This window comes from Silene latifolia, chromosome Y, assembly GCF_048544455.1.
Source record: "Silene latifolia isolate original U9 population chromosome Y, ASM4854445v1, whole genome shotgun sequence".
Lineage (NCBI taxonomy): Eukaryota > Viridiplantae > Streptophyta > Magnoliopsida > Caryophyllales > Caryophyllaceae > Silene > Silene latifolia.
The window spans coordinates 361,034,213-361,055,737 of NC_133538.1; the positions used below are offsets into that span (position 1 = coordinate 361,034,213).

The 21,525-nt window shown below is 40.1% G+C and overlaps 1 protein-coding gene across 1 annotated transcript; it reads right to left on the bottom strand.

Moving 5' to 3' along the window:
- Positions 1-1,010: 1,010 nt before the first annotated feature.
- Positions 1,011-1,824, bottom strand: LOC141631720 (uncharacterized). Its single transcript, XM_074444354.1, has 2 exons — positions 1,387-1,824; positions 1,011-1,265 (listed from the first exon to the last, which is right to left on the bottom strand). Exons 1-2 carry the CDS (start codon positions 1,822-1,824, stop codon positions 1,011-1,013), a joined length of 693 nt encoding a protein of 230 aa, XP_074300455.1.
- Positions 1,825-21,525: the final 19,701 nt, after the last annotated feature.

Sequence of the window (21,525 nt, forward strand, 5' to 3'; positions counted from 1 at the left end):
AGGTAGGCCTAAGTACCGTTCATGCTATTGCATTTCCTGGACATTCAAAATTCCCAGGACCCGTTCTCGTCGTGCGATGAAAGTACCTCGACTGAGAGAGATGGTTGTTTTATCGAGACTAACCTGCTGCCCGGATGCCCTCTCATAGTCCCGAAGTATATTTCGCACAATAGCCGCTTCAGCCTCCTTAGACCTCGTGAAAATGAAACTATCGTCTGCAAACAAAAAATGTGAAACAATCGGTGCTTGAGGAGAGGCCCTAATCCCCTTAAGTGTCCCGTTCTCAACACTCCTCCGTATCAGACTCGACAACACTTCCACACATACAATAAAGAGGTAAGGGGATAATGGGTCACCTTGTCGAATCCCTCTCTCAAGAACAAATTTCTCGGAAAGTGACCCATTCACCGAGACTTTATAAGGGACAGTCGTGACACAACCCATCACACGGTAAACCCACCCCTCGTCGAACCCCATACGCAGCAAAACTGTTTCCAAAAACCGCCACTCCACCCTATCGTATGCCTTAGCCATGTCTAATTTGAGAGCCATGTGTCCCCCATTGCTTCATGAATTCTTCATATAATGGAACAATTCAAAGGCCACCAAAATATTGTCCGTTATTAACCGACCCGGGGTAAAAGCATTTTGATTCTCCGAAACAATCTCTCCCAAAAATCTCTTCAATCTATTCGCAAGCACCTTCGAAACTAATTTATAGACCACATTACACAAACTGATGGGGCGAAATTCTTGCATTTTATCAGGCTCCTTTTTCTTCGGGATCAAGACAATATTAGTTTCATTCATACCTTCGGGAAACGGCGCTCCATTGAGGATATTCAACACACAACGGGTCACGGCTGGTCCTACGATATGCCAGTAAGTTTGATAAAAAAGACCATTCAAAGCATCTAGACCTTGGGCTTTCAGAGGGTGCATCTGTATCAAAGCTTCAACAACTTCATCCCCTCGGTACTCCTCCCTTAAACCCTCATTCATAGCATCCGTCAGTCCCCCTCAATACCTATGAGCAGCTGATCGAAATTCTCCGGTCGATCTGAAGTAAACAATCCCCGAAAATAGCGCACAGCACACGCAGCCACTCCTTGTCTATCACTCACTACTCGCCCCCTCTCATCAATAAGTTTTGCAATGTGATTCTTCTCCTTTCTCTGACTCGCTTTTTGGTGGAAAAGATTTGTATTCCTATCGCCATCGCGAAGCCATAGGGCTATGGATCTTTGCCTCCAAAAGCTTTCTTCCTGTCTAAGTAGATCCGCAATATCTTTCACTACTTTACGCCGTTCATTGACTTCTCTCGCTGATCGACCCCCTTCATTCAAAAACTTTAATCTCTCCCTTTTTTTGTAGGTCTCTCATTACCTTCCCAATGCTCACTCCCTTCCATTTTTGCAGCTCACTTACACATCGATGTAGCAAAGTAATCAGCTCACCATCCTCCTCCTCCCAAGCCCTTCTAACGGCATCTTCACATCCATCCTGTCCCACCCATATCTGTTCAAACCGAAACATCTTAGGAGGCCTCCCATCCGAATCCCCGCGCCCATTGAACAGAACCTTAATAGGTGCATGGTCGGACCACTCCCTATCAAGGTGTAGAAGTTTTGCATAAGGAAACTTATCCGACCATTCCTCATTAACCATAGCCCGATCCAATCTACATTGTCTATTCGCATCTCCCTCTTGCCCATTATCAAAAGTGAACTCATACCCCTCATATGGGAGATCCCTCAAACCACACTCATCTACCGCATCCCGGAAATTATTCATCTGCCACTGCATACACGAGCCCCCTTTCATTTCTGTGGAATAAAGAATCTCCTTAAAGTCACCCAGACACACCCATGGCAACAACGACGTCGATACAAGAATCCTCAGCTACTGCCACGACAAATGACGGTCTTGGACAGCCGGCCACCCGTAGAAAGTAGTAACACGCCATTGCTCCTCACCTTCCCCAACCTCCACATCTATGTAGTGTACCGTCGTGGAAATAACCGAGCAAACATATTTTTTCTTCCATAAAAAAGCTAAACCCCCAGACTTTCCCACACAATCAACCGCATACCCTTCATAATAATCTAACCTTCTCCTAAGTTTGTGCATTTCTGTACAATGAAGCTTTGTCTCACACAAGAAAACAAAACTCGGGGCCTCCTTCCGAAGTAAGTTACAAAGACCACCTACCGCAGCCAGGTTGCCCAAACCCCTACAGTTAAGGCTCAAAATACTCATTGGGCCCGACGGGGTTGAGTGCCCTCAACCACCGCCTTAGATGAACACACATCCATATCGAAATGAAATCTCTTAGCCACGCCCTCCTCATTATCCTCCACTCCATCCCTTCTCCTTTTTTAGCCCGTCCATTCCCCACTTCCTTTAACAATCGTCCTTCCCCCCTCCACCATCTCAGCACGCTGCAGCCTCGTCCACGTACCACCCTTAGGAATTATCTTCCTCCCCCTGCCAACCCCATCAGACCCTCTACCTAGCTCTTCTCCCGCCATACCGTGCTCTCCTTCCTCTTCCCCTATTCCCCTCTCCTCAACCATATTACACACCACCAACTCCTCCACATCCCCCACCTGTTCTCCACTCGCACTCACCACAATAGGCGTACCATCTCCCCCGTCATCCCGTTGTTGAGTCTTTTTATGCTTTAGCGAAACCGCAATATTTTGTAACTTATGAATCATAACTTCAATATCGAGCTCCTCTTTTTTCATCTTCTCCGCTTCAAAAACAGGATTTAAATCCCTGGCTGCTCTCATAGGTATAGACCCTGCAGTCTTTATCATTTTCCTCGGAGAAGCACGGAGCCAATCCCCAAACTGCAGCTCGTGTTCCTCATACGGACCCTCCTCACAATCTCTTTCCCCATGTCCCATTAACCCACACCCATAGCAAAAATTTGAGAGTCTCTCATATTTGACATCAAATCGAACCACATCCCCTCCACGCATTTTAACAGCTACTAAAGCTTTCACTGACTGGCGAACATCATGCAACACCCTTATTTTAATAGCCTTATCCACACCGTCACTATCATCCTCCCCTTTCGCAACAAACGTCCCCAAGTGTCCACTTAGTCTCTGAATATTACTAGCATTACTCCTCCCAATGATAGGCAAATCGTATATTCGAACTCATATTGGTAACCGATAAAGCGGCACATCCGTCATCTTCCCATTTTCGTTAGGTTAATTGAAACACCACACCGCTTTATCGAAGTGCCAAGGCTGCCCTTCGAGAACTAATTAGAGGTGTCTACTTAGGAGTCTAGTACCTTCACATAAAGCATGAGCAAACTATTGAGACTCCGCTAATGAAATAACATAACTGGCCCACATATTTCTCAACTGGGTGATGTCCTCTGGCAAATGGTCTGGGGCTTTGTTGGGTGATGTCCTCTGGCAAATAGACAGAATACATGGAAGTACACAGACTTGCACTCAATTTATGTCTTAAATAGTTTTTAAATAACAATAACCCATTTCGGAATGGTAGAATAATTTCCGTTGATTACCTCCCACATGGACTGACAAACGTAAAAGGCGCATTGTTGGTCGGTTGGTGCTTTAATAGACTATTATATAAATCACAAACAAATCAGCTGAATTAGATAATCAACCTCTCACATAAACATAAATTAAATGATACGAATAATTATTAAGAATATACTTACTAATGGCATAATAAAAGTGGGATCGTTGTTGCTCTCATATTTTCCAAGTAGACATAATCCTCGTTTTGCATCAAAAACACTAATTCATAAATATACACATATTCCATTATTATTTGCATATATTTATGGCTCAAGTTATACAATAACAAATGACATTTTTGAAGGTTTTAAACCTACTAAGTTGTCATCTTTACTATACCGTCAGAGGTTTTGCCTTCACAAGAGTCAATCCAGTACACTGTTTTTGTTTCCACTTGGATTGCTATTAGCGCCCAATGCTTCCTATTCAATTTGGGACATTGAACTGTTAGTTCATTTACACGCATGTAAGCAAGTTAATAATGAATTTAAAGAATCGTGATTCATTACAATAATCATGTACTATACATACATATTCTCATTGTAGGAGGCAAGCCATTGTTTTTTTTGTCGACATCAACCGACGAGCGATACTATTGATTTGTTCTGTGTACGAAATTACGTGCACAGAGAACGCCTTAGGACTCAATAATCCATAGGCGTGAATTGGGTACTTCCTCTCAGCGATCTGATAATTCAGGTACCTATTACGCCACATCGAACGAAGAATGTTATTGTATAATTGATAATTTAAACAAACATCACTATTCGTAAATGGAAATGACTAACTAGTTTTATTAATAAAACTTACTTCATCCAAATCAAAATGTGAACAACATCTAAATTGTCAAGTTCGACAAATTCTATCAGTTGCTTCGGGTCCAGTACGGCTATATCAGTTGCGCCCATAATTTCCTCTTCAATGTTAATCATGACTACATCCCCTCTAGGTCACTTCTTTACAACCAGGTAGCGCAAAGCCTTCAGCAAAGAAGTTTTTATTTTTTGCTTATATGCACACGATTCATAATAAGAATCATAAACAAATTTGACTACAACAAAAGTGGCAGGCTTATATTGTATGTCATGTGGTTTTATTTTTGGGGAAGACGTAGTCCTTTCGGTGACTTTGTCCATTGACATAGTAGTAATAGCTTTAGCTGCCGTCATGTCTTTGGTTAACTTCTGCAAATGTAAAGATTAAAGTACTTACGATATGTTAATATTCGCACCCTGATATATTTAAAGAACAAGTAACAATTATCTGCATATAGTACCTCGTAGATGATAACATTGATGAGGGTGTTAGGCCATTGCACAAAAGAACTTACGAATTCTTTCAAATAAGTGACCTCCTCATTAGGAAATGGTACTTTTACTTCCCCAAACTCATCTTTATGTAATTGAGAAACTTCCACTTTCCTGCATTTGTCACGAAGGGGTATACTATGAACCTTAACTTGTTGAAGCCGGTCATAAGCGAACACGTATCCTCTGGCAATAGCAACTTTCTGTTTCCCCTGTAAATAGAAAAGACGACAAGCCACCTTGTAATCGCCCTTTACGATAGATTTAATCAATTAGTACACATACATCCACTACTTTTAATAAATTTCAAAAGTAAAAAACATGTATGATATGAATAATTATAAACTAGCAGCTATTACCTTTTTCAGTGTTGAGAAGAACATCTGATCATCAACTACCTCCACCTTATCATGTGTCACGGCCTTCTTGGCTTCCTCTTTAACTGCCAGATATTGATCCTCGCCTCCCACCTCTGTCTCTTTTGCCATTTCCTTCTCCCTTGCCATGTCCTCCTCGACTTCCTTTTGTTCATTAACACTTGTCCACATAACATGTAATGATTTTCCAAATCATATAACACCTTGTATATAAGACATAAATATTATTACCTCTTTTTCCTCCTCCTCCTCCTTGTCCTCCTCCTCCTCCTCCTCCTTCTCCTCCTCCTCTGCTTCCTTTATGACTTCTTGAACCATATCCAACTCTTCTTCTGATGGATTTTCCCCAGTTTCCACCATTCTCATTATCAACCTGGCCATTTTCTGTAGCTGTGTAGTAGAAATTATTTTTAGCATATATAGTTATAAATTATATTGAATTAAATACAGTGATTACCTTCATGGAATCATCACCACTCATCAGCCTTCGAGGAGTTTACCAAAAATAATTAGTGATACCAACATGCGTCGATAGCCCTCTCACACGACCTGGATGCTCTGCTTTGCTGATTACCCTAGCAAGAATGGCATCACGTCCTTGAGGCTTCCATTTTCCTTCCTCTACCTCCTTCTCACAGATCCTCTACTTATACAAAAAACCATTAAGCAACTAAATTTTATTTACACTCACAATTATATGACTCCGACCACCAGTGATAGGAGTGACATATTAAGTCAAACGTATAATTTTCTCTTTGATGTCCTTATCATATTCAATTTTTGTCTTTTCATTCTTAGGAGTGTGACCTTCCACCCAAGCGTCATGACGATTGAATTTTCCAAGCTTTGCCTTCAATTAATGCATCACATTGATATCCTCTCAAAATATGTATGATAACTATGAACATATATAACATCCAACTAAAACACCTAATACTATAAGAATTATGTACTTACAAGTTTCATCTTAATCAATCTATAACCACCTCGGAAGCCGTAAAAGACGGTCTTTTTCTTTAAAATGTTCGCCTTGTTCTTCTCACTCATAGCCTTCATCAAATAAATTGTATCAAGAAACATAAGCATCACCAAACACTAAACTAAGTATACTTCTTTACTTACTAAGTTACCTTAAACTTGTCAGACTGCCTATAAGCGATATAATTATCCCAATGGTCCTGACTGACATACGGATACTTCTTTGTTGGTGGTTTCTTGTTCGTCTCCCCGGTTTCTTTGTTGAACAAGTGGTTCTCAGCAATCTTTGACTGCCAAGATCTGAGGGCTTCCCCTGTCTTTTTTTTATGGTATTTATCATACTTTTCGAGGACAACGTAAGCTAACTGAATATGTGATGAGCATATTTGGTTTGTTTCGGCTAATACACATATCAAGTAGTAACTTAATTCCAGCTAAAGCATTTATTATTGTATATACATATATCTATTCTTTTTATTGGCATGGTGTTCCTTAGTTTACTCAGTTCACTGATATGCGGTGTACCGAGAGGTACATACTGTCTTACACAACAACCAATCTAACTCGTAAAATACCCGGCATTCTCACCATATGGCAGCCATGTATCTTTATCCCATTGTAAAGTATTGGGTATCTTTTAATTTATTGCTTCTAGGAAAACCCTGTGGCGTATTCGACCCGCAGTGTGTTGCAAATTATTCTCATCACCTGAGTCATCGCCTGACGCATTACCATCGTTTCTTTTCCGCTTTTCAACCATATCTAAAGCAGAAATTAATAAACAAATAATAACAATGTATACATATAATAACAAACAAATCTCTAGAGAGGAGGGTTTATTACTTTTTTAAAGAGGAGAATCCGGGTTGATCTGGGGGCCTCAATGGCGATGACGATCATGACGGCGACGGCAATGGCGATGGAGTAAGGTAGTGGTTGAGGGGAAGCTCAGTGTTTGAGGATATTATGTGGGGAAGGATAAGTTCAGAGTATATATGTGTGAATAATACAACACTTACAAGACCTTATTTAATGGAAAGTAATAAACACATGATAAGAAAAACCGTTGTATTTTGTTTCTAAACAGACAACGGTTTTGTTTGAAACCGTAACTGATTAGTATTATCTACAACGGGTTAGAAATGACCGTTGTCTTAAAGCTTTTTATTTTGTTTGATTTTACCGCCAAGAAATAAAGCATCATTTTTCTATAGATAACAATGGCCTGAATCGTTTTAACTGTATAGTTCCTGAACAACGGTTTAGGTATAACCGTTGTATTTTATATTTTATTTTGTACGTTTTTCCCGGCAAAAAAAATCCTTATTTTACACTTATGTTGAAATATGTATTTTACACCTTTGACTTGGACAATGGAATGATTTTTCCCTAACCCACTGCAACAGCAGAAAAAGATTACAACAACAGTTTGATATATTACAGCAAAACAATAATTACACGTTGACGTAAAATATCTTTTTTGGATTCCTTATATTTTCACGGCTGTCGGGAACGTTTTTTGGATTTGCTAATCTCTTCATTAACCCAAAAACCTTCATCATGATCATCTTGTGTATATATGTTTGGAAATTGGAATGTTAACATTTTCAACATCATTACCAAATTGCGATATAACACTGTGATCAAGTCCTTCAAATTCGATGTCTTCATCATCTGGAATTAGGCGATGGCAAGATAGAACAACTAACCACTTCTTATCAACAGGATCGGTAACATAAAACACTTGTTTTTCTTGTGACGCTAATATAAAAGGATCATCCTTGTTTCAAACCTTGTCAAAATTTACTAATGTGAATCCTAAATCATCCTTTATAACACCATTGTTGTTGTCAACCCACTTGCATTGAAATAGAGGTATCTCAAAATACTTGTAGTCTAAAACTAATATCTCTTGAATAACTCTATAATATTGCATTGTACCCAAAATTGGATTTTTATCCTTTGGACTAGCAAAGTATATTGCCTCATAATCTACGCAAACTCCACTGTTTTGCATTGTGCTCGCCTCATCTTGAATGCGGGTGTAGAATTGTACACATTGATCGCATACCCGTTATAAAAAGTTGCACGAGCATCAGGACTGAAAGCGAGATGTCGTAGCCTAGGTGAGCAATCATCAATTGGATTATCATCTCATAAATAGTATCCTTAAACCAGTCACTAAATTACTTGTTATGTTCATTTGCATAACACCTTTCGTTCGTATGAGGGTGTTTTACCCTAAGGTAACACTGGTGTTCCATACTGTAAGGCTGGACATAATTATCGTTAAAAAGAGCTATATGTCGCATGTCAGGTGACATATCCTTAGAAACACGACGCCTTATACCTTTTCCATTCATCCAGTCACTATGACGATTCGTAGCAGCTCCAATTAACTCATCCATGGAGAGGTACGTGTAACAATACGAAAGAGCTTCATCGATAATTGCTCACTCAGCAATACACCCCTCTGGAAGATACCTATTAGATGTGTCATCCTTTTAAACTTTCATCAATCATTCGAATGGGTACTGATATCCCAAATACACTAGTCCGAGATACAAAACCTTCCGGACTACGTAGACAGTATAGTGAAAAATGAGGGAGGAAAATACATTTCAAACTGATAAAGACTGGTGACGAGGATGTCTTGCAAAGATTCTACTTCATCTGGATCAATGACTTTACTGTTGATTGATTTGAAGAAATAGCAAAATCTAATCATAGCATGTCGAACCTTTGGAGGTAGAATGGAACGAACGGCCATAGCTAGTAGTTGTTACATCAATGTATGATAGTCATGTGACTTTAAACCAGTAGGTTTTAGATCCTACAACGAAATAAGGTTTCTAATATTATATGAATAGCCCTCTGGCACCAAAATTCCATGCAAGCGCTCGCAAAACTCTTTTTTCTCCTTTTTTGAAAGAGTATGAGCTGCAGGCGGCAAAAATGTCCGATTTTCGTTTGTTTTAGCTGCCAGCTCGGGCCTAAAACCCATCTCAACCATATCATCCCTAGCTACCTTGTTGTCTTTTGTCCTACCCGAAACATTCAGCAGAGTATTGATTATATTATCACAAACGTTCTTTTCAATGTGCATAAAATCTAGGCAATGTCGAACCGGGAGGTCACGCTAGTACGGAAGTTTGGAAAAAAATTCAGATTGTTTTTTTATAACCATGAGTAGACAACTTATGTCTCTTCTTCCTATACGTTATCTTAGTATCTTTCACTTTCTCATACACTTCATGACCATTCAAAATCTGAGGACTCACACGCTGCTCAGGACACCCATTAAACGCCCTGTGAAGCTTACGATAATGATCGGCGTATGCCGGAAAGTCAGTTATTATACACAATAACATAGCTCTCAGATTGAAACTTTCCTTCTTATAACCATTAAACACAGGTATCCCTCTTTCTTACGGAAACTTCAGATCATATAGAAGTGGTTCCAAATACACATCTATGTCATTTCCATGTTGTCGAGGGCCAGATATCAACAAAGACAACATCGGATACTTCCGTTTCATGCAAACCCATGGGGGAAAATTATAGATGGCCAACACCACTGGCCAAGTACTGTGTAAGGTACTATGTGCCCATGAGGGTTCATTACATCTGTGGAGAGCGCTAGACACAAGTTCCTTGCTTCTTTGGCAAAATCAGGATATTTAGCGTCAAACTCTTTCCACTGTTGACCATCCGCTGGTTTACTTAACTTTCCATCTTCAATCCTTCCACTATTATGCCAAGTCAACATTCTTGCATCTTCTTCATTCAAATAAATCTTTATGATTCTTGGTATTATTGGAAAATACCACAACACCTTAGCTGGGATCCCTTCCTTACTCTTATAACGCCATATAGAGCAGCACAGACAATTTGATAATTTATCATAATCATTACGGTACAATATACAGTCATTGGGACAAGCATGTATTTTCTCTTATTCCATACCCAATTCTCTAATCATTTTTTTAGCCTCATATGTCCGACTCAGAAGAACATTACCGTCAGGAAGCATGTCACATAGCAAAGCTAGAAGATCGGTAAAATTCTTATCACTCCACCCATTTGACCCCTTCAAGTTATATAACTTTACCACCGTAGACAATTTGGTATACTTCTTACAACCAGTAAATAAAGGCATTTCAGATTGACTCAACTTCTCAATTAAATCAGCAGCATTTATTTCCCCATCACCGCAGCTTCAAAATCATCAAATCCATCATCTTCAGCAAACTTCTCATCTAAAACAACTTCAGGTGTTGGTGAACGATTGTTTACATATACATCATATCCCCTTATCCCCTATATCTAAACCAGCAGCTTCAGGTGTATGATTATTTACCTCTATATCAGATTCAACATCCTCATCCTCTAATTCTCCATGAAAAATCCAACGCCTATAATCTCTACTAAAAATATTCTTTTCTAAGTGTATTTTGACATCTGGGATAGGCAAAACCCTAATATTACCACATCTATTACAAGGGCAGGGGATTGATGAATGGAGATGAAAATTTTCACTAACGAAATTGTAAAATTCAGCAATTCCATCATTATAAATGGGAACACCAATTTCACCATCAATCATCCAAGTCTGACCCATATATAACCTAGTATCTATGAAAATTAGATTACCTTTTTTAAGTTATATAGATTAATGACGGCGACGACGGCAAAGATGACTTGTTCACCATCAGTCAATCTATTATTAATATCTTTCAAATTTCATTTATTTTTAGAGTTGCATAATCTAATACGGTTCTTATAAGAACCATTGTAATTATATTATTAATATCTTCCAGTTTCCATTTATTTTTAGAGGTGTTTATATTCTAACACGGTTCTTATGAGAACCGTTATCATTATATTATTAATACTCCTTATCTTTCAATTTTCATTTATTATTAGAGTTGTTTATAAACTCTGTTTATAAACTCATTACTAAAGTATGAAAATGTTTATTTTGATTGTTTAATTTTTGATTGAATATTTGTATGTTATTGTAATTAATGTAACCTAAATCATTATTATTGTTTCATTCATTTGTCTGTTCACAAGTAATTTAAAATCTATATTAATAACCATTTGCATGTAATTAAGAGTAGAACTATATATTAAAACGAGTATATCATATAATGGCAAAAAAAACAAAGAAAAGAAAAACAGTACAACAAGGAAAAAAAAATAAACACAATATAAAATAAAAAATAAAACCCAGAAAAATAAACTTGCTAATTAAATTAATTAAACACCCTAATAGGAGTTTGACTATGGGTGGGTAATCAGGATAAACTTGATTATAAATCAAGCTTACTACATCAGCATCAAGACGGTTATCAAAATGAGGCACTTCTTCTCCTTCCCAGGATTTCGGTATAGTAATAATACTATACGGAAAAAACCTTCTCAGCAGATGAGCGTCCTCAGCTGTGGCAACCCATAAGTAAGGCCCGACGTGTACAAAACGATCCTTAGGGTCGACGGCATAAAAGTCACGTTTGCCCCTTTGATTGTCACATGATGCATACCTTACAGCGAGTTGTTTTGCTTGGCGAAAATCGTTAAGACCATCCCCTCGAAACTCGATCAGAGCATATCGAAGAAACCCACGACTCGGAATCCAAGCCGGGTGGATTGCCCTAACATTTGAAAATCCATTCTCAATAAGGATGTCTATTAACGAGGTAAGACTCTTAGAAGCTGGCTTCCCAGCAGCATCGCGTGTGACAGGGAGATTGTGAATTATGCATGTAATCGGATTGATATAGCGGGTTACCGATTGCTGAGGAGGTGCGACTGCGAATGATAAATATGACGACATTTTAATTTTTATATGTATGTATATGTATGTTATTTAAAAAGTGAAGTAGATAGGTTAGTAATAATAAAGTGATTCTTATTATTGCTACAAATGTGATACTATTTATAGTATAAAGCTATAATTAATTTCATCCAAACGTTATATTCAAACTTGTATTAATTGTGCATGCATGCATGAGGTGAATAATGTTCAAACAACCAATAATAATAGGGCATGCATTAGTAAAATCACAAACTTTTCAGTTTTCACAGTGGATCTGTGTTTACAACGGTTTAAAGAAAACCCGTTATTTATTGATGTAATATGACAACGGCTTTAAAATAACCGTTGTTGATATATGTAATATGATAATGGCTTCACAAAGAACTGTTATCATTTTGTGTTATCACTCCCTGTAGCCTGAGGAGGAGACACCAATTGAGCCTGATGAGCAGGCGCCTGGACTTGCAAAGTGCTATCACTCCCTGTAGCCTCACTGCTCCGAGATTAGCAATCCTGGCAGAAACCCTGGTGGCTACATGAAGAAACTATATATCAGTAATACAAACATGTGTTCAGGCAATAAAACTAACTAAGAAAAGGCGAAAAACTTATTGCCTGATGAAGAGGCCCTGACGCCTTGGCACCTCTAACAGCCTTGTAGGTGCTCAATTTAGCCTTCCTGAAATGAGGCATAGGCGCATGTCCAAGGCAGGCATGCCACGCCCTCTCCTAATCTGGCAGGGCCATGAAAGCTGCAATCCGGTCAGCCGACCCCTTAGCATCAGGATCATTATCCCAATCAGCCACAACAAACACATCACAAGTAAGTCCATCTTTAACATCTAAATCTACAAATTGTTCTAACCTGAATTGAATGCAGGGAAAGGAACTTACCTCCCTCAACAGCGGGATAGTTGAGATAGTCCAGGTCAGGGGCAAAAGAATCTGCCTTGATGAACATATAGGTTGTAGCCCAACCCTTGTCGTCGCCTGAATCAAAATTTGTAATCAGATGAGTCATCTTTGCCCTGACTCGAAGATTGAAACGCCCAGTGGTATTACTTTTTAAATGGTAAACATTCCTAAAATCTTCAAGAGTAATTACCAAGTTATGCTTGGCACATAGATGTTCAACAGAATGGACAATCTTCTAAACCATTGGCATGAGCTGGACAGGGGCAACTTTGATGGCCCTGATAACTTCAACCATGAACGGAGAAAATGGAAGCTTGCAGCCTCCTTTAAACACCCACTCAAACATACAAAACCAGCCATGACTACACCAATTAGCCCTGACTGGACCATTCTCAAGGACCCGGACTTCAGCATCAGAAGGAAGAAGACCCCTACCTTTCAAGTAATGCTCAAAAGAGGGCTTCAATTGATTAGCCTCGAGAAAATAAGTAGACAAAGATTTTACAGGGTCAAAAGTGACACCCTTGTATGTCATAGATAGAATTTCTGGAGGGGCAGAAATCTCCATAACTTCATCTTCAGGAATAACTTCTGGAACATCAACCACTACCGGAGCCTGTTCTGGCCCAACAGCAACCTTTGATGCAGCAGTCTTTCTCCTTCCTCCGGCCATTTTGTATGATTGAAATATGAAGATTGATTTTTTGAAGAAGGGTTTATTTGACAAAGGAATTTGAGAAGAGAAAGAAATTTTAGAGTTGAAGAATGGGAATAAAAGCAAATAAAACAGATCAAGCATTTTATAGCCGCAAAAATCTAACGGGTAACACAAGTGGACAAATCCAATCATGACTCTCCTAGGGTTTGATGAACCTACCTCATTTATGAGTACTAGCCGTTATTGAAGTTGAAAGGAACTCAAACTCTTTTCCGGTAAAATATCTACACTTTGCCTGGTTCGAATTTTTATCTCCTTATCTCTGGACAGATTCACTAGGAATAAGAAGATAAGGGGCAATTGTTGGGCCCAGATTTACCCTTCCTAATCAGATGGAAATCAGGCAATGTCCAAGCTAAGCCTGAACATAAAACAATTCAATACATGGCGTCCAAGCACGTGAGCAGGCACCAGCCAGGAGGGAAAGACAGGTCAGGCATCAATTAGGCCAGGCCTGAAGGGATATCTCACCAAGCCACATGATAAGCACAACCAGAACGCGTCAGGCAAAATCTAAAGTTCACAAAAGTGGTTCCTATTTACACGGAAGACTTATTCAACAATTCCCACAACAACTTTGATGCAGTCAACCCAGCAGAAATCTCGGCAGCCAACTCTTGGAGTCAACTAACTACTCCCGGGTAAATAGGGCATGAGGCAGAATTACCAGGAAAGCCTAAAACAACCTCAAAAGACCATTGCAAGGCCACTATAAATAGCTCAGAAGAAGAAGAGAGAAGACACTTAATTACTCACTCGCATTTTTACTCACATATTTGTATTCATAAACTACTTAGCATTATTATTAAGCATCCATACTCTATTCCTTGCCTGATGATACGGTCGTTATGTACCAAAAATAATACCTAGATATAACTAACAGAAGCTAGTGATAAGTATGGACGATCTTCACAAGGAGGCAAGGTATCTATCTGTAGGCCCGTCTATCTAAGTCACAAATGGGGGTTTTAAATTTGGTTTTCTATACTACTAAAGGTTAAGGGGTAAGAGAAATAAAGCAAGAGCAATAAGGCAAGAAAATGATAGATAAGTGATCAGATAAAAGAGAGTAAGTCAGCACTTCGGTTCACCAGGGCAATTTATCGACTCAGTAAAATATAGCCTAGACAATCTACTGTGAGAAGGGCAAGGGAAAGGTCCTTCCGGTCCGCTATCCAGCCTAGATTTCCACTAACTTAACTTCCGTCCTCATTAGGGTAGTCCACTGTTCATAGTAGGTCTGTTTATTCCAATCTTCCGATCCAGGAACAAAGTTAACCAGATTAATGTTATTTAGAAGCGTGCACTCAACTAAATATGTTACAGTTATATTGCTACGGTCACAGATTCTCACATGTAAATTACCTAGTCTATTCACTATATCGTCACAACACTACCATGGATCCCCTAATCCTAACATAAAGAGATTAGTTGCTCATGTTCTTAATGCAATCAACAATAATAACAATAACCATACTAATTAAAGACATAATGAAAGAATAATAATAAAGCATAAATCAAAATAGGAGAACAATAAATAAGAGCAAGCAAGAATTAAGATTAAGATTAAGAGTAAGGAGGGATTACAAAGTTTTAATCCGAAGAGAAAAGAGGCAGAGAAGTTTCAGCAGTAAATTAGAGCAAAGAACGTAATTAAGAGTCTGAGTGATTAAGAAAAAGGATCCTTTATGACCTAATTATGACTTCCTTATATAGGGGAGTAAAATTTAACATAAATAAACCTATCATGGATTAATAAAACCCGTGTAGACTAGGAAACTACTCGATCGATTCATTTCAGACCACTCGATCGAGGATATCTTCAGCCAAACTTCTCGATCGAACACTTTAGGCTCTCGATCGAGTATTCCCATCAAAGCACATTTCGATCGAGTATAGAGAACTACTCGATCGACCTCTAATATCTGCCAAAGCACTCGATCGTCTTCCAGAACCTCTCGATCGAACACTTTTCACTGAGATCAGCCTTCAACTCGTCATGTCAGCTTCATATGCCCTTCTTTCATGCATCCCGAGGTACGACTTCCGCTCTAAGTCTCCGTCTCCTTACAATGCATGCTAAATGGGACAAATAAGATGCGATTCCACTACTTTTAGGTCCATTTCTGCAATTAAGACAAAACAAACCAAATTAGCCAATTCGGGGCATTTTACAATACAAAGCGATACAAATGGCATAGAAATGCGTGCAATAAGAGGCTAAAAAGTCTATATAAATTGCACGTATCAAATCTCCCCAAACCGAACCTTTACTCGTCCTCGAGTAAACTAAATGCAAACTAATGGAACGGATATGAAAACTCAGAGCTATCTATAACTTGTCCACTTAAACCATTTAATGCAATAAAAAATTAACAGCTACAGCTACAACAGTCAATACGCAAACGAGTTGTATGATTTCTATAAATAAGCTGACCTTTCGACCTTGCAAGACCATCAAAATCGGACTCTCACGGGTCACTCTTCTCTCATGAAGCAATGGGTGAAATTATATGTGAAAGAGAGAAAGAGAAGACAGTCACTCACCTAAACTGCGACCTACATAACATGCATGCAACAAAAATGATAGACGATTCAAGTACCATACACGCATTCCAACCAACAATGTCCATCACAGCCGAGGGCTTACAAAAGATATGGGAGAGTGAGGTTACAGGTAAGAAAAGGCAAAACAGATTATGGAAATGTGGAGGTAAAGCGTCAAGATAACACCTAAATAGGACCATTTAAGACTATCCAATTCTCAGCTGTCTAGAAATCAAGCACAAACACGCCCTTCCATCGGCGCAAAACTCACTACCCAATACACAATCTCCTCAAAAAGATACAAATAAGAGTGGAGGAATAGACCGTCATAAACTTCCCTTTTTTTAATACGGTCTCTTTTCCATTTCAAATTCCCTTTTTTTTCTTTTCTTTCTTTCTTCTTTTTTTTTCTGTTCACGTTTTTTTCATTTTCATTTTTTTTGTATTTTTCATCCTTTTCATGCTTTTCTCATTTTCCTGCCCACGTTTCTTTCTTTTCTACCAACTCCATATAAATGAGAACAAACCAACTAGCAGCAATAAAAATATACCACAAAAATTACACTAAACTAGCTTAACATGCAGGCTTAATTTGGGTGTAGCTAATGGATCAAAAGGCTATTTTTGGCTAATGTGGAGCTAAATGGGTGAAAATTAAATAAAGGGGGAAATTGTAAGCACCTCCATGCATGTGACACCGACCATAAACCCGAATGTACGCAAGCAACAAGCAATCGAATTTCATAAAAGTGCAAAAGTGATGAACATGTTATGCAAGGAGTACTACTCTCAATTCCTCCATGAACTGGTCATGGATGACACCAGTTATAAGGCTCTAATAACTCCGAAATTGTAAAGTAGGTTGCCAATTTATCAGGTCAAGTCTACATAGTCAGCTATATTTTTAACACTAACTCGTAGATATGTGCATAACTAAACTAATAACTGGCAATTAGATGCAAGGCTTGAGTGATATGACAAGTTAAAGTGCAGTTTCATCATGGAAATCTACCGTTCTGACTGAACCTATATGCAAAATGAAACGTGATTATTTTTTGAATTTTTGAAATTTTCTAGTTTTTTGGATTTTTGATGAATTTTTGAAATAAATACAAATGCAAGCAGAAAAGTAAATGTGAATGCAAAAACAAATGCAAGATGCAGACTCAAAGGACGCAATACCCTCCCCAAACCAAAACGGATAGCGCCCTCGTTGTCCTCCAACATACACCAGCAGATATATAATGGGAAAGGGATATATACAACCAATAAATGAATGCAAAACAATAAATAAAAAGGAGACGAAAATAAAGAAAGGAGCAAGAAATACATACAAAATAACGAACTTCCCCAAACCAGCCAGAAAACTCGGGAAGTGAGTAGACCAATAGCTACTCGTCAGCAGTGTCCTCATCCTCTCCCACCACCGTGTAGTCGGGATACCGCTCCTGCTCCCTCTTCCTCCCCTCCTCAGCTCGGACTCTCTCCTCCTCCTCAGCTGTGTCTGCCTCGCTAGCTGGCTATGGGTACCCTTCCGCCGGGTACCGGTAGAAAGAAGGGTGTGGCCATCTCTCAGAAACGGGGCGTCCTCTCCTCATGTGATACTCGTACATAGGGAACAAAGTAAGTGCAATGTCCCGCTCCATACGAGCCTGCCTGGTTAGCAACTCGAGAAGCAAACTGTCACGACGCCCTTGGTCAATGACCTCGGACGCCTCAAAGGGTGGACGAGGAATAAAATTAGCCGGGTAGACCGGCTATGTAACAGAAGGAGTGGGAATAGGGATTGTGTAGGCGTGGGCGTGGAAGACTGCCCATTCTCGATCTATACGGATCCCTGCCCAGTCTCAGGTCTCTTCCGCTTATTAGAAGCGGAAGTAGTGGTAGGTGGAGCGATTGGAAGGTGGTAGAAGGTCAAGGGTGGAGTCAACCTACCCCTAACAGTGGTCAAAGGGACAAGACGGGGTAGGTCGGTGGAAGGTAGGACCACGGACAAGAAACCATAAATCTTCCAAGTCCGCTGGTCATAAGCTAGCCAAAACATTGCCAACATGGCAGAGAGATCTAGGTACCTATCAGTATCTACATGTGCCAGGTCACGAGGGAAGACAGGGAAGATAGAACGGGCAGGGTAGGTGGCTATGCCACCACAGATAATGGTGCCCGACTTCTTCTTCCCAACAGTATTAAAATACTGAAGAGTCAGATAGGCGATGTTAAGAACAAAGGGGCCCTCACTATCAATGTTCAGATACCCCCGAGAATCGACAACTCAACATTGTTAATGTTGTTGGGCTCTTTACGGCCGAAAATAGTCCCACCAATGAGACGCAGAAAGTAACGGGCCGGAGGGAGGTGGACATACGCGAGTCTGCGCTCCTCAAAGGGTGTTTGTGCCAAAGTCCTCCAAAGTATACGCAGGACCTTACTAGGAGGGTCCGACTCACCGTGGGAAGACAGACCTAACCTACAATCAAACTCAGCTAAGGTCCAGGTCGTAGTCCGGTTAAACAACCGGAATGAGACACACGCACAGTCTGGGTCAGTGGCATAGGTAGCAGCAGAAAAAGTGAAGGACCTGAAAAACTCAAGGGTCAGCTCATTATAGGTCACGGCACTCATAGTGGTCAGTCCAGTCATCCCCGTCCCGTTTAAAATCTCAACTACAGGCTCGTAAATACCCAAATTCTCAAGGGATTTCCGTCACAAAAATTTAGTAGACGCAAAGTCACAGTTCTGTAAATCATAAAAGCGGGTACGATGAATAGAGTTAACAAAACGTACCTCTGGGTAGTCGGGATGTGGGTCCAAGGACTCATCGGCACGGAACGTGGCACGTCCAACAGCAGGCGTACCTCGTCCTCGACCCCGTCCATGCCCTCCAGTACCCGAAGAATAAGCCAGTCCAGCAGTGACTGGGCAGGGTACTTGGGCAGCCCTGTAGGCAGCTGTGACAACTGGTGACGACGCAGCAGGGGTCGTCACCATAGTGGGAACGGTACCAGTAGTAACAGTAGTGGCAGCAGCAGTAGAAACAGCAGAAACGACGGTGACAGCAGCAGGGACCACCGTCTCAGTCAGGGATGGGGCAACAGTCGAACTAGTCGACGGCATTGTGTTACTATCCATCCTAATCAATCAAGTAAGGGCAAAAACTAATCAATTAAATACAAATTCCCCCAAAATTTCAACAAACCCGAAACCCTAATCCTTCAATTGAGTCAAAAACAGCAATTAAAAAACAAAAGGAGGGAGGAAATCACTTACTTGATTGATTACCCACAAGAACAAGCAAAGAAATCGACAATAAATGCAAGGAATTGGCGGATTTCAAACCGACTCAAGCAAACCCTAATTTCCCGATTAAATAGCAACAAAGACGAAATAGAAGACGGGAATATAGGGCAAATGTCAAAAATCAATCTATAAACACAATGTGGGTGGTGTTTTGGTAAAAAGGGAAGATTAATTGAGGAATTGGGAATTTTTCACAAGAGATATCGCACAAAAGAGGAAGTCAATAATAAGAATGAAAATAGAATGAAAATAGAAGTTAAAAAGAATAACTCCCTGCGCATAATAGGCATATTCACTCGATCGAGTGATTTGAAACCACTCGATCGAGGACTTTAACATCCACTCTGCTCGATCAAACAAGAATCCCCTCGATCGAGAACTTTCTTATTTCAGCAATTCGATCGAGTGACTTAAACCACTCGATCGACCTCTTTTCCTGGGCAATCCTCTCGATCGAGTACAAAAAGTACTCGATCGAGGTGTTTTCCTATTGCACACATCCCAATGCGACATATCTTCCCCAAACCTGCAGAAAAACACGCAAAAACATTTCCCGCAAATACCAAATCACAAAAATAAGCAGTCTATATTTGGTTTTTGCTAAAACTAACTAAGCTACTGTCTAAAAGTCTAAAACGCAATTAAAAAGTCTAACGGAAATTCAAAATTACAAATTAATACAACGGGGAATTCCCCGCTCATCGTTCAAAACACTGTAGTAACCCACGAGAGGGCGTCTGACTGAAGGAGGTCCCTTCAGTATCTCAGATCGTCCTCTTTGGTCGCCACGAGGTTGAACTCGAACTGATGGAAGGAGAATAGTTGGCATCTACGTACGCTCTAACTTTCTTCTTCCCTTTTGCATTCCTATTTGCATTATTGACTTCAACTGTACCTTGACCGATAGCATCTCCAGCTTCCACTCTGTCTGTACCTGCAGCAAGGAAAACAATAGAATGGTCCTTCTTTTTGCTCTCAATTTGAGGCGGAGGTGTCATAATAGCAGGGCAATATTCAATATTCTCAAATGGAGTGTCTATATCTGGGTCAATAGAGGGTAGGACATTGCAAGGTTGAACTTGCACGGGAGCCCTGCGAGATTTAGACTGATGAAATATTAGCTCCTCATCTCCTACCTGAAAAGTAAGGGTCTTTCCCCCGACGTCAATTACTGCGCGTGCAGTAAATAAAAATGGTCGCCCTAAAATAATAAGGGTATGAGTGTCCTCGGGTATGTCTAAGACCACAAAGTCAACGGGAATAAAGAATCTCCCGATCTTTACGGGTATGTCCTCTATAACTCCTAGTGGCCGTGATATACTACGATCGGCCATCTCAGCGGTCATATTGGTACAATTAAACTTGGTCAAACCGACTCTCTTAACGAGAGACAAAGGTAAGACACTCACGCTAGCTCCTAAGTCGCATAGCGCGTTGTCAATCAAGTGGGTCCCTATATGACAAGGAATTGAAAAGCTAACCGGGTCTGATTGTTTGGGTGGTGTCTTATTCTGAACTAAGGCGGTCCCTACTTTAGTCAAAGCCACCGTTTCGTGGTCATTTATATGTCTCTTACGCGATAAAATTTCTTTCATGAATTTCATGTAAGAAGGTACCTGGGTAAGCAATTCGGCGAAAGGAACGTTGACGTGAAGACTCTTCAGGATCTCAGCAAACTTCCCGGACTGTTGGTTAGCCTTGTTGTTCTGCAATCGCCTTGGAAAGGACGCCGTGATAGGAATTTCGAGCCCTTTATTCCTTTCTTCCAATGTCTCGATAGGTTCAAACTCATTTCGGGTCGATCGATCTCTTTTACCTCTCGATCGAGGTCTTTCAGCAGCTTTCTCACTCGATCGAGTATTTTCAGCTACTTGATCGAAACCTTCTTCATCAGCATTGCTCGATCGAGGTGGAATTTCACTCGATCGAACATTTTTCCCAGAATTTTCACTCGATCGAGGAATTTCACTCTCTCGATCGAAACCCTGGTCTACAG